Below are 26,676 nucleotides of genomic sequence, written 5' to 3'. Positions count from 1 at the left end.
CCGGTAATAAGACTAGAACACTTCAAGGGGTCCTTGATATGTTCCTTGTAAGTCTCTTGGCCATGCAAGGCTCAGGCTTTAGGTTCCTAATGAATTGAACACTAGCAGATCTTGTTACTGTGTCAATAAACTTATGAGTTATGGTATGTTTGTTAAGCTTCGTACTACCATAGAAGATGCAACAATAGTTAGTTGGTGTCAATTGAGGAACCTAATTCCTCATCATAAATTTTGTAAAATAGATTTCGAGGAGGAGCAACCACACCACTTTCAACTAAAACATCATGAAGCTTCTGGGCTAATTGAGGGTTCTCCTTGGCAACATCAATCATGTATAGAGAACCTATTCTGCATAGCATATCCAACATGCACATAGATGTTGATATCAGTAACCATAACCTATTCTGCACATTGAAAAGTAGTTCTGGTCCACAACCCTATATTTCTAACACAATGAAATAGTACGAAGTAATCACAAGTCACAACAAAAACAAGGAGAAACACAGACCATAGTCAACACAACATCCTGAAATTTCAGCTTACATTTCTACTTCAAAAGTTAGAATAACAAAACTTCATCCAACTTTTTTTCAAGATCTTTGACACAAGTTCATTTAACGCATCACATATAACCCTTAAACATGTGCTTATTGACAACTTAATATGTTATATAATATTTAATACACTTAACTTAATATGTTGAGGAACCAAATTCCTCATCATAAATTTCCGCTACCATAGATTTGGGGAGCAACAACACCACTTTCAAGTAAAACATCATGAAGCTTTTGGGGTAATTGAGGGTTCTCCTTGGCAGCATCAATCATATAAAACGGGTTAAGTCCAAGTACCTATTTGTATTAGTCCTTCCAAGTATCTCCTAACCTTGCTCCGTTTCAGAATTTGGTCTTCATCAACAACTACCCTTTCGACACCTCCAAGGGAATCTTCATTAACTTTAAGTAGCTTGCACCAAGTCCATTGGTGTTAGTTCATGATATACCTACTTACCAATGAAATATTTAAATTGTAGGCACTATTTATCTAGTTCTTTGCATCATGATCATGACATTTGTTCCTGGACACTATGCTGATCATCATCACAGGTACGAATGTTTGCAATCAATTTTGATGCTTAATTTTGTTATCATTGTTTTTCTATGTTGTTGTATGTCATTAATGTACTTTGCTTTACATACAAATATTGTTCATGATGAGTGAACCTTAGATTCCCATTTGAGACTAAATGCAATGATTCTTGCGGACAGTTTGCATTAATCATTGTATTCAATCTTGAATTGTCTGCTTGGACAGTTTGGGAGATTGATATTTTTATTGTAGATTCATGCGTTAATGGTAACATTATTTTGTTTAATTTGATGAAATTTTGGTACAATGAATTTCTAGTTGTTCTCTGAATGCATACTTGATTATCGGGAAATTAATTTCACCGATTTCATGTTGTGTACTTGGAGACCAATGTGAAATATTGCCGAAATTTTGTCAAATTAAACAAAATAGAATTAACCTTGACATATGAAGCTACCATAAAAGACGGTCTTCTTGAATGGGATAGGGCCACACCTATAATAAAAAGTGAGATTTTCATGCATCGAATAACTTTGTGAGTATCACAGAGTTATTATTTAGATGGATCGAAGTTGGACGAATGAAAGTCGCATGAGTCCTGCATATGAGGAAGGCGTCGAACAGTTCTTGCAATTGCCTCCGAAAGAAGTCGGCCGGATGAGAGCAGAAAATATTATTGTCCTTGCATCAATTGTTTGAACGGAAGACAATAAATACTGGACGACATACAGGAGCATCTATTGTGTGATGGGATTAAGAAGAATTAAACCATGTGGATATGGCATGGTGAATTGACAGACATGCAGAGTGGGTCCCAATCTGAACCGTTTGATGTAGAAATGGGAGATTGCTTGTAGGATATGATTCGTGACCTTGGACAAGAGTCTTTTCAGCAAGCACATGCCCCTATGTATGATACATTGCAAAGTGGTTCAAAGAAGCCTTTGTATTCGGGGTGCAAGAATTCCTTGATGTTGTTTTCGATGGTGTTAATGTGAAGGCCAGATATGGGTGGAGTGACAAAAGCTTTACTTTACTGCTTCAAGTAATGCACAATATGCTGCCAGAGGAAAACACGTTGCCTAAAAGTTACTATTAGGCCAAGAAGATACTGTGTTCGATGGGTATGGAGTATCATAAGATTCATGCTTGCCCGAATGATTGCATATTGTACAGACATGAATTTGAAGAAATGTCCAAATGCCCTAGGTGTGGGGTATCATAGTACAAAGTCAAGGATGATGAAGACTATAATATTGATGAAAACTTAAAGAAGGGCCCCCTAGCGAAGGTGTTGTGGTATTTGCCGATCGTTCCAAGGTTTAAGCGTTTTTTTTTTTGCTAATGAAGACGATGCTAAAGAGCTTACATGGCATGCAAATGGGAGAAACTGCGATGGAATGGTCCGTCATCCGACTGATTTCTCCTAGTGGAAGAAGATAGATCGTTTGTTTCCGGATTTCGGCAAAGAGGCAAGAAATCTTAGGCTTGGACTAGCTAGTGATGGAATGACTCCATATGGCAATTTAAGCACTCAACACAGTTCATGGCTAGTTCTACTAGTAATTTACCATTTGCCTCCTTGGTTGTGCATGAAGCGAAAATACATGATGTTGTCTATGATGATATTGGGCCCAAGAGAGCCAACAAATGACATTAATGTTTATCTAAGTCCATTGATTGAAGACTTGACAAAATTGTGGGATGATGGGGTTTTAGTGTTTGATGGGTTTCAGAATGAGACATTTCAAATGCGTGCATTGTTTTTTTGTACCATTAATGACTTTCCAGCATATGAGAATTTGAGAAGTTACAGTGTTAAGGGTCATCATGCATGTCCCATTTGTGAAGAAGACACAAGCTACATACAACTGAAACATGGTAGAAAAACAGTCTACACTAGGCATCGACATTTTCTAAAACCTCATCACCCTTACAGGCGATTGAAAAAAACATTTAATGGAATTCAAGAGCATGAAACTGCACCGATACCATTGACTGGTGAGCAGGTCTTCCAACGGGTTCAACACCTCAATATTGTATTTGGAAAGACCCAAAAGAAGGAAAAAAGTAAGACTTGCATATGGAAGAAGAGGTTGATTTTCTTTGATCTTCCGTACTGGTCTGATCTAGATATTAGACATTGTATTGATGTTATGCATGTGGAGAAAAATGTATGTGACATTCTCATTGGGACGCTCCTTAACATTCAAGGCAAGACGAAAGATGGTTTGAATACCCATCAAGATCTAGCTGAGATGGGTATACAATTGCAATTGCATCCAAGGTCTAATGGTAAAAAATATACTTGTCACCAGCTTGTCATACTTTGTCCAAAAAGGAGAATATCAGTTTTTGTCAGTGTCTGCGTCGGGTCAAAATCCCACAAGGATACTCTTCAAATATTAAGAGCCTTGTGCAGTTGAAGGATCTGAACTTGGTAGGGTTAAAGTCTCACGATTGTCACGTGTTGATGCAACAATTGTTAGTCGTGGCCATACAAGAGATTTTGCCTAACAAAGTCAGGTTAGCCATAACTCAGTTTCCTTTTTCTTCAATGCCATATGTAGCAAAGTTGTTGATCCTGTGAAGTTAGATGAACTGGAAAACAGGCTGCTATTATATTGTGCTAGTTGGAGATGTATTTTCCTCCTGGTTTCTTTGACATCATGGTTCACTTAATTGTTCATCTCGTCAGAGAAATCAAATGTTGTGGTCCTGTTTTCTTACGGTGGATGTACCTAGTTGAGCGATACATGAAGATATTAAAAGGGTATACAAAGAATCTACATCGTCCGAAAGCATCTATTGTTGAAAGATACATTGCAGAATGGTCTGTACCGGTTCATGATTGAAGATGAATGGTACAATTTCGTATGAAAAAATATTCAATAGAAAAAACAATAAAACTAATCTGTACATTTGATAGGAAAGGTTTTCTTCTACTCTCTTTCTTCTCTTTATTCTATACTTCCGCTTTGTATGCTAATCATTTTTTTCTTAGGATTGGTGCCACACATAGCAACAATTTGTGAGAAATTTGTTTGTACGAAATTGTTATGTACTTAGTAACATTTGAAGATACTGCCTAGTTATGTTTCAAACAAATATTTTCTTAATGGTGGGTCCTTAAGTTTGTATGCATGTAGCAAAAACAACTGAATAATAGTAAAAAGAATCATTTGTTATCTTATTTTTCAATTAAAGTTATAATTGTTTAATGATGAAATACTAGAGTTTTAAAGAGCTCTCATAGTCATAGCTTACAAGTCATATAACTTATAGAGTTTAACCTCATCAGTTTGGATAGACTTATCTAAGTATTTTTAAGAAGAAGAAAAATAAAATAAGTTTCTCTATTAGTTTAAATTAATTTTTACATGAATTAATTTATAAAAATTTTCTCATATTTTAGAGAAGTTATATGAAATTTTTTATACAAATTAGTTATGTATAAACTGAGTAAAAAAAATCAGCAACTTAATTATGCAAAAGGTTTATAGAATTATCATGAGACTATACAACTAGAAATTGATTCCTATGATAGAAGTTATATACTTTATAATATAGGCTTTATCAACACATTTAATAGAGAACATACTAAAGCTTTGAAATATTATTTTTGGGCGCTGGAACGAAACCCCTACTTTTAGTTTGCTACCATGTATCCTCTAAAAACTCCTCAATTAAGTATTATCAAGACTAGGGAGTTATAAGGTGGTTTGGTAGTTGGAAGAGGAACATAAGATTGGAGTAATTAGAAGGTTATGAGTTCGAATCCTTCCTCTAACATAACATACTAATTATTAACATTTACCAATAAAAAAATATATTATCAAGACTAATTCTCAGTGTTTTAATTTCTTCAATAAAAACAAATTTATTAGCATAAATATTAACAATATATAATATGTATTAGACCTTATATTAGTGTTAACATAGAATCCCAATATTATCTATATTAATATTTTTTTTTTAGTTTTATGTAAGTATTCTTGAAAGTAAATCTAATTAAGATATGATCAAAGACTAAATATAATAAATATGTCTTTTAATAAGAATTCAAATCTTAATTCGTTATGTTTTGAAAAACTAATCTTTTCCTACTAGACTCAACTTTTGTTAGTAATTCAATTTTCATTATACAAAATTTGTATCAATTGAAACAAGTCAAATAATTAGACATTAGTAGTATATATAATTATTTTGAGCAATAGGTCATAATATCATATTATGATATCAAGGTATATTTAAGTTTATTTATAATTATAATATTCAGTTTTTCTGGAACCAGCTTAGAAAGAAATGTAGAAGTCAGTTTGGAATTGCATTCCCACATGAGATATTATCCCAAATCCATCATAAGAACCAAATAACTTTGAGCCATATGCATGCTATGTATACAGTTGATGCTTTAAGCTTTGATATGATCATGGGCCATGGACATTTTTTCGATACTGAGTATGGAACTTGGGTGTTATCCACGTTTGACATAATGATGTAGACGTAAGGGAGCAACTGAAAGAGGATTATAGCTCAGCATCGTGATTTGAGGAAAAATTAGTTCCATATAATTGTTGTTGACATCTAATGGGTACACAATCAAGCATTGAAACCTTTTGGAAGTACAAGTCATAGAGGAGACAAAGACTTTGGATTAAAAATGAACTAGAAAGGACCCAATGGACCTATTTGGAAACAAAGTATTGGTGATTTTATAGGTGCCTGCTGATCTTCCGAAAAGAAAAAAAAAGGTAAAGAATCATTTCAGTGGACTCCCTAAAATTAAGAGGGAAAGTGGATGATGTTAAAAGCCAATTGTTTGCTAAACTTTTTGGTATGTGATGACGGGTGTAATTGTTTTTTGAATTTAAGTGTAATAAACTTCGTTAGATCCATTTACTCCACCTAAAAGTTTTGATTATTGTTGTAAATATTTATAATGCATGAATTTTCTTTTGATATAGTACTCACACTACTACAAAAAGAGGATTCTACATCGATTCTAAGGCACTTGTAATGACGGTTTTGAACCGTCTTTGTAGCCAATGTCGTATAAAGTTTTGACTTTCTACGACGGTTTTTGAAAAACCATCTTACAATATATATATTTTTTTAAAAAAATAAAATAAAGTTAGGATGTTAAGACGGTTTTTCAAAAAGACTGTCTTAAAATGTAGACATTCTAAGACGGTTCTCTGAAGAATCGTCTTAGAATGTATTTATTTTTTATAAAAAAATATATAAATATTGAGGATTTTAAAACGGTTTTCTCTAACATTTTAAGACAGTTTTCTCATAGAACCGTTTTAGAATGTATTTAAAAAAAATAAAAAAGAATATTAAAAAAATTGAACTTCCTCCATTGAAATGAAAAATAAGATAGATACTACAATGAGTTCGTTGAGCTAGTGTTTCTCTTGGTTAGATTAATAAAGAGAAGAGATAGTGAGAAAGTAGTGAGTTTAAATCTCACTACTAAAAACAAATAATTAATATTAATATAAAACTAAAAGAAACAAACAAAAACAGTGGCATATAGACAAAAGAGATAACTATAAGTGGGCAATAAAATATAATGTTTTTAATTATATATACTTTTACTTATGGCCATACAGTTAAAAAACATTAAATTGTTAATGCAAACAACATTTCATTAATTTAATTTTAAAAAACATTATCACTAAAGGTGCAATCATTAATTATATTCTATAAGTTATTCATAGTTAGTGATTTTATTTTATTTTTATTAAAAACATAAATTCATTAAATTTAACAATTAACTATTGATTATTACTTGTAATTAAATTTAATCTAAAATATTTAACTATAAGTTATCAAAATTAATAATATATTTCTTCATCTAATACTTCCCTACTTTAGTACTTTACTTATGCAAGCCAAACAAAAAACTAATTTACTTACGCGAGCCTGCCACTACTAATTTTTATGCCATTTAATTAATACTTCTAATAGAAGTTTGAATAATATACACAACATTCTAAGTTCTAACCATGTGACTACAATTGTGAAAAGAAAAATGAAAATTGTACATTACATCTATAAATTTAATTAAATAACAAGAAGCTGCTACTAGAGTTACCTATCCATTGAATGTTGACTCAAGTATATGGGTGTGGGATCAATATCACTTGTTGGACTAAAAGCCAGCACATCACGTACATCATCCAATCCAACGACAGCATCGGCATGTTAATAACAGTATATGAATATTGGTGGCTATAATACTGAGCTACACGAGCTATGAATGCAACACCTACGATGGTGGAACTTGGAAAAAGCATTTCTTATCACTACAAAAAAAAAAGCGTTTTTCCCACGGAATATTTCTCACGGAATTAATTCCGTCAGAAATATTTGAATTTTGAACATAATTTTTTCCACGGAATTCATTCCGTCGAAAGTATAACTTACCCACAGATGGTTACCCACGGAGATCTATTCGTCGAAAATTTGATACCTTTCTGGCAGATTATTTGAATGGAATATGCATCCGTCGGAATTTAAAAATTTTCCCAAACATAAAGACCCCAACCCTAATTGCCTCTCACTCACTTACCCACAAATCATTTCTTCCTCCCACGGTGCCATCGCTAGCTCCCATTCTGTCACCGACGTTGCCGCCCCACCACAGTGAGCCCACACAAGGAATGTCGCCCCCGCTGTCTTTCTTCACTGGGGCTACAGCGGCATCGATTCTGGGTCTCTACGCCCTCCACAAGGGATTGTCGCACCTGCCAATAATACATGTAAGAATGCTTTAATTGATTGGGGCTTCTGTTTGCCTCATAAATATGGTCCCTTGTTGTTGCTATGTTGATGTCTTCTGTAATGGCTAGAGTGGTGCTGTGTATTTTTTATTATTTTTTCAATTATGCTCACTCGTGTATGTTTGTTTTCTTTTTTCTAATTTGGGTTTTCAGAACAACACATCCTAGGGTTCATGGTCCCATTCTCTTTGTCCTTTGCCTTTGTATTCCCTCACAACAACGGTCATTTGAAAGTTGAAGAGGTAAATGAATTTGGTCTCTTCCTTTTGTATCTCTGGTTTTGAACTTATGGCATTATGAACCTGTGTGAACTTATCTAGATGAAACTGCAGTTTTGATACTACAAGTAGCTAAGAAACCTGTATTAAGTTTTGTGTTTGAAATATTTGTTTGTGGCATAGATTATATATTGTAGTGATGAAAATAATGTACAAACATATATAATTATTGTAAATATTAATGAACATACGTAGTAAGCAGTGACTGTGCCAGCAGAGTTGCCGGCAATGAGCTTGAGCTGCATATCAATCTTCCCAAATAGGTATTCTTTCTTTGATTTGAAGCCAGAGCCGGAGACTTTGTCTAGGGAAAGTGATAGAAGCTGGCCACCATTGAATATCTTAGCACGGTCACCAACCCATGTTGGATCAAAGTCTTGGTAGAAGCTAGCAGCACAAATAGCAACCATAGCGCTAACCACTATCCCAACTAGCATAAGCACATAGAACCCATTGTTGTGAGTAGAACTAGGAGCCATTTTGGACACACAAAAAAAGAGAGAAAGAGAAATTGTGCTTCTTGTGATGATGTGAGGGAATGTGTTCAAAAGAGGGGTATATATGTGTGTGTGTGTGTAAAAAAGAGAGAAATGGAAAATGGGATTTGGGTATGGGACTATGGTTGGACGCGTGAAGGAGCAATAACTTGGGCTGGTGGGACCAAAAGCTGGTGCCAACTTAGCAAGTTTTGAAAGTTGGAACCTTTTTTGTTTGGGCATTGGTTAATGGATTTCGTGATGTTTTTTGGGTTTATGCACAGGATGCTATTCACTTATGCAGTAGTAGTATCTTTGTCCTGAGTCACAAGTCACAGATTACGAGTTTCTTTTAATCATTAGATTATAAATTAATTATGTTTGATGAGTTGATTTTTCAATGACTGCTCCACACTTGCAAAATTTTTTGATTTTTGCTTAAAATTTTAAGCAATGTGCATAGATAAATGTAGGGCTGACTCTGTGGATTGTATGTTCTTTTCTTTCCTGATCTATGATGCTAATTGTTCGATAAAAATACCAAAACTATAGATCAACTGGTGTGCTAAGCCAATGAATTAAATCAGAGTGTGATCTAGTTTGTATGTGTGGAATTGATCTCCCAAGCATTGTGACGATTCTTCTGTTTTTTCCTCTTTCTTTTCCTTGTTGATTTGCTTAGAATATTGTATTGTACTTCTTTCTCAGAGATTTCTCTGTTGGATGAGGTTGTGTTCTTGTTTAAACGTTTTGGCTGTTGTATTTGATATTTGGAAGCATTCTGTGCCAGATTTATAAACATGCTTTTGTTTAATTTTTCGGAAATAGAAAGTATTTGAGGCTGTAGCGATTCTTTCATTGCTTGATGTTTGGTGGTAGGCTTAGTTGCTAATAGTCGAATAAATCTAGAATATTGTGCTGAGAAAAATAGCAGTTTTGGAGAAAAAAATAGTTTTGAAAATAAAAAACTGATTTTGGGTTCAAAAATATGGTTTGAATCTTGAATTAGATTTAAAACCAGTGTCTAAACCAGTTTTGAGGTTTAGAACTGGTTTATGGTTCAATAAAATTGATTCGGAATCAAACTGGTTTTGGAAACTAGTTTCAAATTGTTTCATGTAAACTTCAAAGACCAAACTGGTTTTGTAGAAAAATACAGTTTGGTTTTTAAAAACCAAGATGTTCTAATGGTTTGATTTGGTTTTGGTTTGGTTCTCCCAAAACTCCAAACCATACCTAGTAGGCACCAGCCAATTATGCGGGATTGAGTCCCACCAATAAAAACCTATAATCGAATATGCATGAGATCGAGGTTCTTGATATAAACTTTTAAAGCCTGGTTGTTAAATTTCGATTATTAAATTAGCATGTTAACTTAATTTATAACACGAAGCCAAATCCTCAAAGGAGTCCAGAACAGTAGATATAATATTCTTATTATACCAAAGCTTATATAGTGATTCTTAATTATATTCAATCTTTTTTAGTGCCCAATGCACAAACTAATCCTTATATTGTTGATGCATATATAACTGTCTCCCAATACTGAAATTGAAAGCGACAATGCTAGAAAAGTTTGGACCTTTTCTGTCATGAGCTCTGATTATTGGTCGTTTTCAGCTACTTGCAGAAATAAGCTTTTTTCTTTCTATATTCGTTTGTGCTTGCCTCAACCACCTGTAGAAAATAATCATGTTTTCATACAAAACAAGACTCAACATCAAAATTCTCTATAAGTTGAAATAATATAACATTTATATACGCATTTAATTGTTAAGGCTTTGTTACCTAGGCTCTTGGCTTTATTCTTCAGTCTCTAATAGATTAAACTTAATTTGATTTCAGGAACAATGCCTTCTCAAAGTGAACAACACTAGAAGAAAGAAGAGGAGAGTGTAGATGCACAAACACATAATTTTCTCAAAAGCCCTGTTTCACTATCTTATTACAAATAATTTTATTCTCTGTCACTTGTTTATCTCACATGATTATGGTGCTTCTCAAATTTATGGCTAATTGAGAAAAGCCATGCTTATACCAGGACAAAACAAAAAATAAAAGTCCTTAAATTAACTAATAATTTTACTCTAAAAAAAGTCCTTAAATTAACTAATAATTTAACTAAAAAAAGTATTTAAATTAACTATCTTATTACAAATAATTTTACTCTTTGTCACTTGTTTGACTCACATGATTATGGTGCTTCTCAGATTTATGGCTAATTGAGAAAAGTCATGCTTGTACCAGGACAAAACAAAAAAAAATCTTTAAATTAACTATCTTATTACAAATAATTTTACTCTCTGTCACTTGTTTGTCTCACATGATTATGGTGTTTCTCATATTTATGACTAATTGAGAAAAGTCATGCCTCAGGACAAACAAAAAAAAAGTCCATATTTAATTAATTAATAGAATTGTCGGTAACTTAGTAATAATAATAATAATAATAAGTCCTTAAAAAATGCTCCAGAATTTACTTTTTTACAAGCTAGAATTGAATTTATTTCTTTCAAAAACAAAAGTTGTATTTGATACCCTGAATTTTAGAAATATCTGATTTTAGTAAATAAAAAATTAACTTTGTATGCTTCTACCGTTAAATATGAAGACGTGGTTGTCCGAGTCATCAATAGTGAAGTGATATCATATATTTTTACAAAACTATCAAATTGAGTTAAATAAATAAGAAAAATAGGATGTTTGAGTTAATCTTTCCTTAATTTCCTTTTAGTTGTGGATCTACTACTAATTTTACACATATATAGGCACACTCTTATTATGTTTTAAAAAAGTATGTTAACAAGTTAAATTCAAGTTCAACACAAATTTTTTTCAGTACTCCTTTATATTAATTAAAGTAGATGATCTAAGTTACTCAAATAAACTTCTATTTACCGCTTACCCTCATTAATTTACTCTAAAAATTAATAACATAATAATAAAAACTACTATTTTAGTAACATAAAACTACTATTTTATTATTATGTTATTAGTATATAGTAACATAATAATAGTACTTGGAAAAATAATAACATAATAATATTTTTCAGTACTTCTATTTACCGCGGACCACAAGTATGTACTGCTAAGTGTTACAAATTATAATATAATTATTAGGACATTTAGAAACTAGATCAAAACTCAAGAGTTGGAGTATTTGGATGCTTAAAAACTATTATTCATTAGTGCAAATCATCATTGAAGTGTAGTCTTCCATCCCTCTAATGTTAATTAACCACCACTAACTAGTTATTAGAATAAAAGTGAAAATTTATTGGTTATAACTTATAAGGAGATGGTCAGTGGGAATCAATTTATGGCAACCAGCTAGCAGAATCTCCAACCTTTTCTTGCAAAAAATAATTAAAATGATGATGCCTTATTTGAAAAGTACTATTTTAATAAATGTGAGAATGTATACAACACCTCAGAAGGGAGCTGATTTTAATGTGAATATGTATGGTTGAGGGAATTTAATTAGTGTCCTTCACTTCTTTCTATATTCTATCTAATCAAAACAGAAAGCATGTTTTCTTTTGCTAACAAAATTTAATTAGTGTCCTTTGGACTCATCATGGTGAAGACATGCCGCATGTTTTCTTTTATGCACTATTAGTACAATTTTTTGTTAGTTGAGATTGTGTTGGGTGATCGCTTCATTACTCACACGTATGCTAGTTGAGGTTTTTTATTCTAGTTGCTTGAAATTTTGTATTCTGAATGTGTTAAGTACATTTCTGATTGTGATTATGTTATTTATATTTCATGCTTTGTTCATTTAGAAACTCAAACTTTATATGTATGCCATTTTATTCCCACCTAAAGTATGATCATAATTGTTGCTACTAAGATATAATAGAGATCACTCTAAGAGTATGCATGACTAAACATCAAGGTTCCTAATTTTTTTACTAAATATATAGAATATGAACAATATTCTCTGGAATCGTCGTTGGATGTACGATAGATGCTATAGTAATAGAAGCGGGTTGAAAGAGTCTTTTGTCGAAGGGGTTTTAAGAGTTTGTAAGAAAAGTTAGTCAACAAGATTGTTATGAGAATGATGGGGGGATCAGATGTCCTTGTGTTAAATGCGATTGCACTAGGATTTTGGAGGATAGGGTTGTGAATGTTCACCTTTATAAAAATGGATTCAAGCCTAATTATTGGATTTGGACTGATCATGGTGAAGACTTGCCGCATGTTGATTTAAATGAAGGCAACAATTACATAGATGCTTCTACTAGTGCAGAATATGTGACTCAACATGAACAATTTATGTTAATGCAAGACATGGTGTGTGATGCTCTGAGACAACCTCAAACATTTGAAGCTCCAAACTCAAATAATATGGAAGAACCTCCAAATGAAGATACTCAAAGATTTTACAATTAATTGGTGGAGGCGAATGAACCATTGTACGAAGGGGAAACAGACTCAAAATTATCGATATCCGTGAGGCTTTTAGCTTGCAAGTCCAATTGGAATGTTCCTGACCAGTGCTTGGAATTTATTTCAAAAATGCTTTTGGATGCAACACCTATAAAAGATGGCTTACCAAAAACTTTTTATGATGCGAAGAGGTTAGTATCGAAGTTGGGATTGGAGGCTAAGATGATTGATTGTTGTGTGGATGGATGCATTTTGTATTATGACAATGATGTAGCATTAACTGAATGCAAATTTTGTAACAAGCCCAAGTATCGTGCCAAGACTATTGGAACAAGCAACAAAAAACCAGTTCCAGTAAAGGCGATGTTTTATTTGCCTATAACACCAAGGTTGTAGAGACTGTTTGCATCAATACAAACTGCAAGGCAAATGTCATGGCACTATGATAATAGAAGATCTTTGAGCATGTTACATCATCCATCTGATGGTGAAGCGTGGAAGCACTTTGACCGGGTACATGCAGATTTTGCTATTGATCCACGAAATGTGCGACTTGGTTTATGCACAGATGGATTTAACCCATATATTCAAGCATCCTCTTCACCTTATTCTTGTTGGCCAATCATTGTTACCCCATACAATCTTCCTCCAGAAATGTGTATGACTAAACCTTATATGTTTTTGACTTGTGTCATACCAGGTCCATTTAATCCAACGATTGGTATTGATGTTTATTTACAACCTTTGATTGATGACTTGAAAAAATTATGGAGTGGTATTATGACTTACGATGTTTCAAGAAAACAAAATTTCATGATGAGGGAAGCTTTGATGTGGACTATGGATGATTTTCCTGCTTATGGGATGTTGTCTGGTTGGGGGACACATGGTAGACTAGCATGCCTGTATTGCATGGAGGACACAAAGTCCTTTCAATTGACAAATAGGGGAAAAACTTCTTGGTTTGACTGTCATCTCAGGTTCTTACCTACTGATCATGCATTTAGGAGGAACAAAAATGCCTTCAAAAAAGGAGAAGTAGAAAGGGATGAGCCACCGCGTATGTTGACACCTACACAAGTATGGCGTAGGGTTAGGGATTTGCCAAAAGTCACAGAAACTGGTCTACCACCACCAAATATACATGGATATGGGGAGTGGCACCATTGGACAAAAAAAAGTATCTTTTGGGATCTTCCTTATTGGAAAGATAATTTGTTGCGACACAATCTTGATGTTATGCACATAGAGAAAATTTTCTTTGACAACATATTCAACACTGTTATGAATGTTAGTGGTAAGACAAAGACAATGACAAGGCTAGGATGGACTTAGCTATTTATTGTAGGCGTAAAGACTTGGAGTTGAAATCGGGGGCTAACGGGAATTTATTAAAGCCAAAAGAAAATTATTCTCTAATTGCATACCAAACAAAGTTAGTCTGTCAATGGATAAAAGAACTACAAATGCTAGATGGTTATTCTTCTAACTTAGCCAGATGTGCCAATGTTGATAAGGAACCATGCATGGGATGAAAAGTCATGATTGTCATGTGTTCATGGAGTGTTTACTTCCTATTGCTTTTAGCTCATTGCCACCACATGTCTTAAATCCACTTATTGAAATAAGTCATTTCTTTAAAGACTTGTGTTCTACAACTTTGACGGAGGATGACTTGAGTAGAATGGAACAAAATATTCCATTAATTTTGTGCAAGTTGGAGAGAATATTCCCCCCTGCATTTTTTGATTCAATGGAGCATCTGTCTATTCATTTGGCATATGAAGCTCGACTTGGTGGACCAGTCCAATACAGATGGATGTATCCATTTGAAAGGTAGTAAAATGATAATTGTATTTTCTTTAAAATTCATTTTTTAATGCTCATGATGATGACTTGGTTTTCTTTAAAATTTGTAGATTCATGGGCGATTCTAAACGAGCAATGAAAAATAAGGCCCGAGTGGAAGGATCCATTTGCGCATCTTACATACATCGTGAGACGACTTATTTTTGTTCTCATTATTTCAATAACTTTATGTTGTCATCGTGTAATGTTAGGAATCAAATTGCAATTGAAGCTGAAAGGCGTCCACCGATGTTATCAGTGTTTCACTAGCAAGGTCGTCCTTTTGGGAAAGAGTTAATTCATTGGTTAACTGATGATGAGAAAGACTCAGGCCATGTTCATGTGTTGATTAGCTGTGTTGAAGTTAAACCATACCTCGAGTAAGTTTCACAATGTATGCCATTCGGGATTCAATAATTATGGTTTTATGTTCGCATTATCCCCCCCCCCCCCTAATTGACTCATGCAACTTTATATTTGGACAGTTCATTCTGGCAATCCCAACCAAATGGCTCTACTCATAATCTACATGCGGATTTTTCTACTTGGTTTCAGCAAAAAGTAAGTATGTTATTGTATATTTTATTTTGCTACTTTTTGGAAAAAAATATACATGTTCATACTCTTTATATTCTTAGGTTACAAATGAGCCTACAAATGTGAGAAACCAACACTTAAAGGATTTATTGTATAGTCACATGAGTTATGTTAAAGAATGGCACACATACTTTGTCAATGGGTACAAATTCCATACTCAAGCATGGAGTGAAGGGAAAAAACGATAAATAGTGGGGTTCACGTAAAGGGCCTTACAAAATGAGCTGCAGATGATTTTTATGGTGTCATTCAACATATATATGAGCTAGAGTATAATACTGCAACCTATCCTAAGTGAGTAGTATTATTTTATTGTCACTGGTTTGATCCAACAAGTAGAGGAACAAGGGTAGATCCTAAATATGGCACAGTGGAAATTTGAATGGATAAAAGATATAATTTGTTTGACCTATTCATCAGTGCACATAATGTAAGGCAAGTATGGTTGGTTGGTGTGTAGCAACAAGAAGCCAAGGTTGGTGTGTAGCAATTAAAACGAAGCCAAGGGGTTACATAGAATCTGATCATGTACAAGATAATGTGCCTTACCAAGTTGAGGAAATGTCACATGTCAACGAAATCATTGAAGTTGAAAGTTTTCTGGATTGCAAGATTTAAGAGGTGGTGTTGAAGAAGTAAACCCTACTAATTTGTTGACAAATGAAGAAGAATCATCTAATTTGAATGGAAATTCAAACAATTTTGAACAAGACAATGAAGGAGAATTAGAAGATGACTTTGAAGTTTACAATTTTGAAGAGGATTAGAAGTTGATCTTTGTTAGTCAGTTTTAAGGTTTGTTATTAATGACATGTTTATTTTCTTCTAATACTTCAAAACTTTGTTAGTGTATTTTACTTTTGTTGTCATATGGAAGTTCGTTAGTTATATAATTTTCAACCATCCCAATATTTTATTAGAGTATTTATGTTATAATATTATTTTTCTATATAGAGATATGACAACAGGTGGCGTTGACCCTCCTCGACCCCCGTCACATGACTCCAATGGGAAAGGGACAACAGTGATGAAAAAATGATACGTGGTTAGACTATTACCACCTCAAGATAGTCTAACATCATCTACCCCATCTCCGTTTTCTGTGTCTATGCCAGTTAGCCCTCCCGATGTTGCACCTACACCATCTCCACCTCCAAGTAAAGCTAGACCATCTTCATCTCATGTTAATGCACCTGGACCATCTCTGGTACCTGCATCCCCACCATCTCCATCCTCCGTTGATGCACGTGGACCATCCCTAGTACCTACATCCACACCTTCCTCATCTCCGCCTATGGGCAATTTTCCAATAGATGAACATGCTGCAAATTTGGCAATGGAAGACCCCGCTCTTAATAATCGTCCTATGGTTACATTAATTAATGGAGCGTAAGTATTATAAAATTTATATAACTATCATTATATATGATACATAAGATGGATTTTACTTTTTTCATTAATTATTTTTTATATTTAGGTTTCATCCATCTAAGGTTGCGGCAAAGGCTATCACTTTGTCCATTAGGCAACAATTTAGTCAGCCTTGGCCTATATGGGGAGCGATTCCAAAAGAACATCAAGAACTTTTTTTTCCAGCGTTTTAAGGTAAATTATTCTTTTGTTAATGAATTAGTTCAAAGGTTGAAATGGATGCTAATGTTATTTTTTTATTTTAACTGAAATTATAAAATTCATATTTTTCTAATTGTGTACAATTTCGTTACTTTGTTATACTTTAGAGAAAATTGGTCTGGAGACCCGAGGAAGAGAATGAAATACAAAAAGCTTTTAACTCGAAAACTTCTCACATACTTTCTAAGATGTTTAGGGATGCCCGAAATGAAAATAAAAGGCCATATTGGATTGGAGATCGTGTTTGGAATGATCTGTTATCACATTGGAATGCACCTGAGTATCGCTCCAAGTGTGCTCAGGCAAAAAAAAATCGAGCATCTGAAAAGGGTGGGTGTATGCACACAGGTCGTTCTATCAGCTTGCAGGATCATGCCATTCGCTTGGTATGTACACTAAAATTATAATACATAGTTGTTTATACTTGTTTAATTTACCACTTAACGTTTATTTTTAAATGTTTATTAATAGTCAGAGGAGCTTGGTCGATTTGTATATGTAGATGAGGTCTTTCAACAAACTCATTTACGAAAGGATACTGGTCAATTTGTCGATGATAGATCTAGACAGACACATGTGAGAGCATTATCTTGCACATTTTTTTATTTTTTAAAATTTTTATTATTTTTGGAATAATAATTTTTTATGAATTACAAGAAGAATTTGAGGCTAGACTATCTCAAGCTAGGTCTGATGCTGCATCAAGTATTGGTGAATCCCAACTCACTCCCTTAGACCCTGCTGAAGAACAAAGACTTAGGAGTCGGTGTTGGGTTGCAGCGGCAAGACCAAAGTGTAAGGGACGCCTTTATGGTATTGGAGACCTTGCTCATACTTACAAATGCGGAAGTGACAGGTTCATGCAACATACACAAGGATCTTTTGGTCACGCTGAAGATGCTGCAGAGATTAACCGCCTGAGGGAGGAGCTGCGTCAATCAAAAGAGGAGATGCATGTTTTTCAGTCAGTAGTCCTTCAGTTCCTACCTCCAGAGGTGTGGAACATTATTAATCAACAACAACAAACTCACCAACAACATCAGGACCATCACCAGGACCAGGCAGATGACCAGCAGACAGATGATCAGTAGGCAGATGACCAATAGAGACACTCTCCTGATGACTATTTTGACTATTGACTTAGCATCACAAAATTACTATTGACAATCGACATCGACATTGCGTTTTTTTTTTCTTACATTTATTTTTAATTTAACTTAATGACTTATTTTACTCAATGTTTTGGATTTATCAAGTTCACTATTTCCTAATTTATAAGTTTGCCTAATTCAAATATTCATGGTAAATAATATAAATGCATGAAATAATTTCTAAATTATTAATGATAAAAAACTGCAAATAATAAATTTTATAAAAAAACATTTTTCGACGGAAATTTGGACGAAAAAATCTGTCGGAAATGGTCCATGAAAAATTTGCGACCACCATGTCCATCAGAAATGATCCATGGGAGATTTTCGACGGACATGCCATGGGAAATGATCCGTGGGGAATTTGCGACAAATAATCCGTCTATAATAAGCCATGGGAATTTTGCAAGCAAATTTCAGTCGGAAAGGATCCTTGTGAAATTTCCGACGGAAAATATCAGTCTGAAATTTTCGACGAAGTGTGGCCATTGGAAATTTTCCACGGATCTTTTCCGACGGAAATTGTATCGGAAAACAAAAATTCGTCGGTTAATATTTCCGACGATCATTTTAATCCATCGGAAACATCCAATTAATGACGGATTTTTAGTGTTACCGATGGATTATTGTCGTCGCAAAACCACTTTTTTTTTTTTGTAGTGTATATAGCAATGTTAAGCGCATGTTGCCTAAGAAAGAAGCTTGAAATATATAGAAATAAATACTGAAATAGGCTAATAGCTATAAAAAAAAAATCACGGTCACATTGGAAATAGACCTTGGTAGTCGGCACCTTTTAATGTTTGAAGGTCACTATTTCCTGAAAGGAAGGGGAAATCTGGAAGTAACATTTCAGAAATGGTTATTTTGCTCAAGTATGAAGGTAGACTATTAACTTATACCTTCTATTTTTTTATGTGAGCCTATGTTAGCATCCTCCTATATATATTAATTATAATTATAATCTGTACATGTATTTTAATTATTTATATTTATTTCACCTTAATGGTTACTTAATGCTTTGTGAATTATAATGGAAGAATTTTTTTATTGCAAGGCCTAAGGAAAGATATAATAATTCAAATTTTTATTGCAAGGCCACTAGATACTTATAATAAGTAATAACAGATGGAACCAGGGGCACAACTGTTTTTCAAATGCTACACATTTTGCATCACCAGGAGCTAAGGTGACTTCCAGTAGTAATTTATAATGTTATGCAACTTGTTTCTTTTAAATTAAACTTTTTTTTTGTCAGTTTTGTTGGGCAAATTTCTTAATTATTCACAAAATATTGTATCATATTTAATTTCTGTCTAGGATCTAGAGACTTGTAAGGGGTCTTGTAAGAAAAATAAAATCATACAAAAATTAGAGGTAATTAGTAAATATATAATATAAAAATATCATGAATATATATATATATATATATATATATATATATATATATATATATATATATATATATATATATATATATATATATATATATTGTAACATACAGATATAATAATTCACTTAATTAAAAAAAGATGCTTACCTTCTCTAATGATGCATTTGTCCATTTTTTAAGGTAATTATAAAATTAGCCAGCAGTAAGGTCCAGTTACTGCATTAGCCCATGATTTGCACACCCTGGGGATCACTGTTACCCTCTCCTGAAGAGAAAGATTGGTGAAGATTACCCCGAGCACATCAGCACATCATCAACCCTCTAATGATGCCAGTCCTGGTGAAGATTACCCTGATAAATTGTTCTAGTGTTTTGTCAAAAATAAGGCCAAGAATGTCGACAATACCTCGGCAGGAGCGGAAGATGATGCTTGTTGCATTGAGGAACTACCACTGTAAGCAAAAACAACTTCTTGTCAAATAATCAGCACTATAATTTGTTTAGAGTGTGTACATAGACTCTAAAATTTCCAAATGAAGGAGTTAAAATATTAACATCCATTTATGCAAATGCAGGTGTACAAAAAGTACGTACCAATGCTCGCCTCTCAGGTATAAATCCTGAAAACCCATTTTCAATATCTGCTCTTGTTCCTTGAAAAACAAAACTCATGGCTCTATATATTTGAAAACTTCATAAAAAATTCACAGGTTGACTAGAGACTTTACCAAAATCAATAACTAAAGCCTTTCAATATTCTGAAATATCAAATAAAATCATAGTCAGTAGATAAGAAATCAATAACGGATAAATGCTTGAGTATGAAGCTCAATTGGATACAAAGCGGGAAAATTGGATAAATTTCCAAGAATACAATATAATTATATAAAGAGACCGAATCCAACAAACCAAAATGGATAGAAAGACAGTATCCAGCATACCACATTCAAAGCCTACCGGTATCATCCCTAAAATCATCCAATACTGTAAAATATTATCACTCATATCCAAAAAGCATAAATTCAACAAATCAAATTACATTAAAGAAAATAATAATAATAATAATAATAACTCACTTATTCACTTTGATCCAGGTAACATTTAGGGTCTCCTTCTCATCTAGCTCTTCAATCACCTTCTTGAAAATGACCTCAATTATGTTTTTTTGGACATCAAATCATTGTACTCATCTTCAGCCTTCTCAAACATTGCCTTCACTTTCTTGTTCACCCTTTTCTCAAGAATATATATATATATATATATATATATATATATATATATAATTTTCAAATTTAACAACATAATATACCCATATAAGAAACTTAGTTAAAATCACAATAAAATCAGATAGCCTTTATAAAATTAACTAATATGATAGTATATTTTCTGAAAATTTTAAATTTTCATCGCACATGTATATGGTCGAGCAAAGAGAGAGACAGAGAGAAATAAAGAAAGGTTACATAAGAGAAATTAAAAAGTTAAACGAGAAGCAAGAAATAATGTCAAGATAAATAAAAGAAATAAAAGTAGCCATCAGGCATAAAAATCATTAGTAGTGACATCCAAATAACTAAATCGCATCTAATTACAATATAGAAGGAAGAAATAAAAGAAAAAAAGGACTATAAGAGTGCCTAAAAAAAGGACTTTATCACTGCATATATGGGCCTAACTTACCGAGTTCAAATAAAAGAAAGAGAGAATTTTGGGGGAGATTAAAAGTAACAGAGCCAAAGTAATTAAGGTTTTACAGAATACTCCTAAAAATCAATCATGACTCTATTAAATATTTTTTAAACTGAATAAAGTTTGCATGGCTCCACGGTAATTAGATTTAAAATCACAGGGCTCCACAGTAATAAGCGGCAATAAAAGTTGGTTTATCCGTAGTATTTAAAATCAAGAATTGAACCTGTTAGATTAAAGCATTGTCGTGTCCTTCTATGTAAGTATAAAACATGCCAGTGTGTAAATTAGATTTATGAGTCACCATAATGAATGAATTAAATCACTATTCCTTGGAAAATTATAACTTTTGCCCAAAAAGAATTATTTTCTATGAAAATGAACTTCTCAAAACTTAATTGAGTTACCGACAATAGTTATAAAAACTAATTCCCTTTCAATGTTCAATATTTTTCTCAATGACAACTATAATTACTCATCATGGTGCCTTTTTTGCTTAGTATCTCTAAGTACATCCACCACCTGCATCACCAATACAACAATCACCACCCAAGAAAACCAAACCAAATGAACCAAAAACGAACAAAATAAAAAATGTTAACCCAGCATCCCCGAAAACAAACTGAATTATTACCTTAGGCTGTGGTTCCACAGATCCCTGAAAGAGATGCTTCACATCAAGAAGCCGTGAATCAATCTTAGCAGGGGCCTTATACCCAAGCCCCCAAACATATATCTCAGCTGATTCGGAACGACTAGCCGCAGGCTTATCCACCTCAACCTTCTCAAACAAACTGCAACACACAAAAAAATCACAAGCAAACTTCCTTACCAAATTAAGACTAAAAAAATCACAAACATTTGTATTTGGTATCATACTTATAACAGGGATGTTTTTGCAAATCTCGTGCTCCATAATTAATGTGAGAAGTGCATAGCCAATTAGCCAGATATATATGGATGGCAAATCCACTTCTGTCAGAATTAGATCAACATTGTGTGGTCTTCCCTTGAGTAATTCCCATGCCTTCAGGCCATCAGGAACAACAACCACTGCTCAAAGCAGATGAACAAAATTATTTTGAAGTTCTAATATTGTGTAAATTAGTTTCAAGTACTTAATTTTCTCACATTAAAAGTTTCAAACAAGAACAAAGGTCAATAATAGAAATTCTTTATGGCAAATAGACAACTGAAAAAATAATCATATCATGTAAGAAAATAATTGTATCACTATCATGTAAGCCTGTAGTTTCCAGACTGCCAAGACTCTTAAAGCAAGTGGAAAGGAGCCATTAGATCCTTAGACTTTCATTGAACCCAGATCTCCATCACATAACCCGTAAGAAAATAGATAATTTCTTTAAAAAAGAAAATTTACTAAAACTATATAAAATAAACAAAAGGCCCATGTTTTGTGCACACAATTTTTCACTTCTTTCCCTAATTTTTTTTCTTTTCAATATTAAATCCTTATAAGCTTTTAGACTACTGGCACCCTTTTTGAAATCAAGTTTAAATTGCACTTGTAAACTTGATTTCACCATATAGCCAATACATTTATATTGAAAAAGAAATAAACCAAAGTTAACTGTGTGAATAAAATAAATACAAAAAGTACACGCAAGGAAGTTGTAATGTAGGATAATCATAAGGAGTAACAATACTTTAATGAAGCAACTACAATTAAGTGATGAACAAAATAAATGGCTAGAAACCTGAAGCATGGTGAATTTCATTTTGACACCTTGAAACTCAAGTTCCAATACAGTATCCTGAAAATAATATAAAGATTAAAATCATAAATTGCAATGAATTTTCTTGATCCTAATAAAATAGTTATGAGGTTTTCAATTTTATTCTTTCTCATTTCTACCTCACAATAAAATGCATATGTATAAGTTAATTAAAAATTAAGTAAAAAATAAGGATATAATAGATAAAAGAGTACTTAATGTTATATTAAACTTTAAAAATGATAAACAAATAAAAACAAAAATCCGGAAATTGAAAATAAATACAGTAACTAATTTGATCCTATTTAATTAAACAATCTTTAAAATACTTGATATAATGTTTTAATGATGGAAAATTTTGGAAAAAATATTTTTTCTATTTTTAAATGATATTAATAAAATTAAATGACGTTAATTAACTTTTTTTAATTGTAGTATTAGTTTTATTTTTGCTTTATTAAGAGTGGAGGGAGTACACCTGATAAAGTGGCAAGGAGAGTGTTTGTCTCTGCATGTTTGGGAGAACGAGATTACCCTCTTATTTGCTGGATTGCTGCCCCATGAAAGATGAACCATTTGCTTGCCAATCGTTGTTCCATTTAGCAGAAATGAAAAACTTTTTATTTTCAGCAGAAATGAAGCAGAAGGACGGCTCACTAAGTTTGGATTTGGATCCTCTCCTGAAGAGGAATAAATCATGCTAGAGTAAAAAAGACAATTTTTATCAAATATAATTAGTGGGACCTACAACCAATCACAGTGGATCCTTATTTGATAAAAAATGCCTCATTTTGGTTTATAGCGGCAGTAAGGGGAGGTCAAAATACTTCCAAATTGAAAATGTTAACAAAAACAAATAATCATCAAAACCTTTTTTTTGGCTATGATCAAAAACTTTTAATGCCAAATTTCTAGATCTATTTCTGTTAAGTCCATTATGGGTTATGGACTGGGCAATCAGCTGAGCTTGAATGTCGTTTCATCAAAAGCACTTAATGAAAGAAAGGGAGCAAGATAACACAAGCAAAAAAATCTGAGACATCCTTTAGCTACTCTGCCAACTCAAATTTTAAGATTTTCATTTTCTATTCTTTTATACTATTATCATCTTTGTGAGCAAAAATATGCTAGTTGTCATGAATTGGTAGTCAAAATCACATTGTACCTCCTTTACAAGCTCTACTGATTCAGCGCTATTTGCACTCTGACATCTTTCAGCCCAAGAGGGATAAGAATGCTGTAACCAGTCAGCATTTATATGGTGCTGGAGTATGCTCTGTAAGGCAAAAAAGTGTAAAACTACTTCAGTCACATGGAGAAAGTTATATTAAAAAATTCATGGAAACAACCATTGTTGTATTTATCTAAAGAAAATTATTAATATTAGGACTTAAAAAACTTTATAGCAATAGCATAGCTCCAGTGGCATAAATTGCAGAGTCTATGCTAAGCATACTGTAGGTATTAGCATTCAGCTTCACATGTATATTGGTAATTCAGCCATCAATCAAATCTAATATTGATTTACTTGATCAAATTATCAAGTAGATATTCTAAGTCAAGTACATGATATGAAATCTTAAAAGGGAAAAAAGAATGGATATGTGCTTTATTGAAGAGATATCATGCTAAGCTCTCTCTCTCAATATATATATATATATATATATATATATATATATATATATATATATATATATATATATTAAGAAAAGGCAAGCTAAACAATAATGTCGCTCTTCTGGCCAATAATATTCCATTTGAGACCTTAATTTTGATGTTGTTAATTCACACCAAAAAATATAAGGAAGAAATAGAAAGGGTTCCTTCTAAGATATTCAACAATAAAAAAGGTATTAAAATTACTAAACTTTTTTTAAAAAAAAGTGAGATTACAAAAAGACCCTATACGATCATGTTATAGAAACATCAGAGTACCTAAAGCCTCTTCTATTCTCTTCACTCATCTAAAAAGATTAGTGTGAACTATTAAACCCAACTACCAAACAAAAGGTATGTTTTTTTTGTCTAGATTTGCACATATAGCTACAGCATAAATCTCAAAATCTCACAAAATGCCATAATACAAACAATTTTTACATATTTAAAGAATGGCACACAAACTTTGTCAATGGGTACAAATTCCATACTCAAGCATGGAGTGAAGGGAAAAAAATGATAAACAACGGGGTTCACGTAAAGGGCCTTACAGAAGGAGCTGCATATGATTTTTATGGTGTCATTCAACACATATATGAGCTAGAGTATAATACTACAACCTATCCTAAGCGAGTAGTATTATTTTATTGTCACTGGTTTGATCCAACGAGTAGAGGAACAAGGGTAGATCCTAAATATGGCACAATGGAAATTCGAATGGATAAAAGATATAATTTGTTTGACCTATTCATCAGTGCACATAATGTAAGGCAAGTATATTATGTGCCATATCCAGCAACAAGAAGGGACAAACGTGGTTGGTGTGTAACAATTAAAACGAAGCCAAGGGGTTACATAGAATCCGATCATGTACAAGATAATGTGCCTTACCAAGTTGAGGAAATGTCACATGTCAACGAAGTCATTGAAGTTGAAAGTATTTCTGGATTGCAAGATTTAAGAGGTGGTGTTGAAGAAGTAAACCCTACTAATTTGTTGACAAATGAAGAAGAATCATCTAATTTGAATGGAGATTCAAACAATATTGAACAAGATAATGAAGGAGAATTAGAAGATGACTTTGAAGTTTACAATTCTGAAGAGGATTAGACGTTGATCTTTGTTAGTCAGTTATAATGTTTGTTATTAATGACATGTTTGCTTTCTTCTAATACTTCAAAACTTTGTTAGTGTATTTTACTTTTGTTTTCATATGGAAGTTTGTTAGTTATCTAATTTTCAACCATCCCAATATGTTATTAGAGTATTTATGTTATAGTATTATTTTTCTATATAGAGATATGACAGCAGGTGGCGTTGACCCTCCTCGACCCCCGTCACATGACTCCAATGGAAAAAGGACAACTGCAAAGAAAAAGCGATACGTGGTTAGACTATTACCACCTCGAGATAGTCTAACATCATCTACCCCATCTCCATCTTCTGTGTCTATCCCAGTTAGGCCTCCCGATGTTGCACCTACACCATCTCCACCTCCAACTAAAGCTAGACCATCTTCATCTCATGTTAATGCACCTGGACCATCTCCGGTACCTGCATCCACACCATCTCCATCCTCCGTTGATGCACGTGGACCATCCCCAGTACCTACATCCACACCTTCACCATCTCTGCCTGTGGGCAATTTGCCTATAGATGAAGATGCTGTAAATTTGGCAATGGAAAACCCCCCTCTTAATAATCGTCTTATGGTTACATTAATTAATGGAGCATAAGTATTACAAAATTTATATAACTATCATTATATATGATACATAAGATGGATTTTATTGTTTTCATTAATTATTTTTTATATTTAGGTTTCATCCATATAAGGTTGCGGCAAAGGCTGTCACTTTGTCCATTAGGCAACAATTTGGTCAGCCTTGGCCTACATGGGAAGCGATTCCAAAAGAACATCAAAAACTTTTTTTCCAGCGTTTTA

The 26,676-nt window shown here is 33.1% G+C and overlaps 3 protein-coding genes and 1 long non-coding RNA gene across 4 annotated transcripts; 3 read left to right on the top strand and 1 right to left on the bottom strand.

The window, feature by feature from the left end:
* Positions 1–7,118: 7,118 nt before the first annotated feature.
* LOC114412329 (xyloglucan endotransglucosylase/hydrolase 2-like) lies at positions 7,119–8,716 on the bottom strand. Its single transcript, XM_028376164.1, has 2 exons — positions 8,350–8,716; positions 7,119–7,844 (listed from the first exon to the last, which is right to left on the bottom strand). Exons 1-2 carry the CDS (start codon positions 8,635–8,637, stop codon positions 7,719–7,721), a joined length of 414 nt encoding a protein of 137 aa, XP_028231965.1. The 5' UTR covers positions 8,638–8,716; the 3' UTR covers positions 7,119–7,718.
* LOC114412330 lies at positions 7,384–10,711 on the top strand. The gene is made up of 3 exons (XR_003666679.1): positions 7,384–7,859; positions 8,034–8,122; positions 10,480–10,711. It is a non-coding gene; the product is annotated as an uncharacterized LOC114412330 (long non-coding RNA).
* Positions 10,712–16,582: 5,871 nt separating this feature from the next.
* On the top strand, positions 16,583–18,197 carry LOC114411146. Its single transcript, XM_028374903.1, has 4 exons — positions 16,583–16,843; positions 17,214–17,492; positions 17,578–17,647; positions 17,764–18,197. The coding sequence occupies exons 1-4, from the start codon at positions 16,583–16,585 to the stop codon at positions 18,195–18,197; spliced, it is 1,044 nt and encodes a 347-aa protein (XP_028230704.1).
* Positions 18,198–26,032: 7,835 nt separating this feature from the next.
* On the top strand, positions 26,033–26,467 carry LOC114411145 (vegetative cell wall protein gp1-like). Its single transcript, XM_028374902.1, has one exon. It carries the CDS (start codon positions 26,033–26,035, stop codon positions 26,465–26,467), a length of 435 nt encoding a protein of 144 aa, XP_028230703.1.
* The last annotated feature ends 209 nt before the right edge of the window (positions 26,468–26,676 follow it).

The sequence above is a fragment of the Glycine soja genome, chromosome 5, assembly GCF_004193775.1.
Source record: "Glycine soja cultivar W05 chromosome 5, ASM419377v2, whole genome shotgun sequence".
Lineage (NCBI taxonomy): Eukaryota > Viridiplantae > Streptophyta > Magnoliopsida > Fabales > Fabaceae > Glycine > Glycine soja.
Note: the sequence above shows the minus strand (reverse complement) of the source record. Positions and strands in the feature narration are given on the sequence as shown.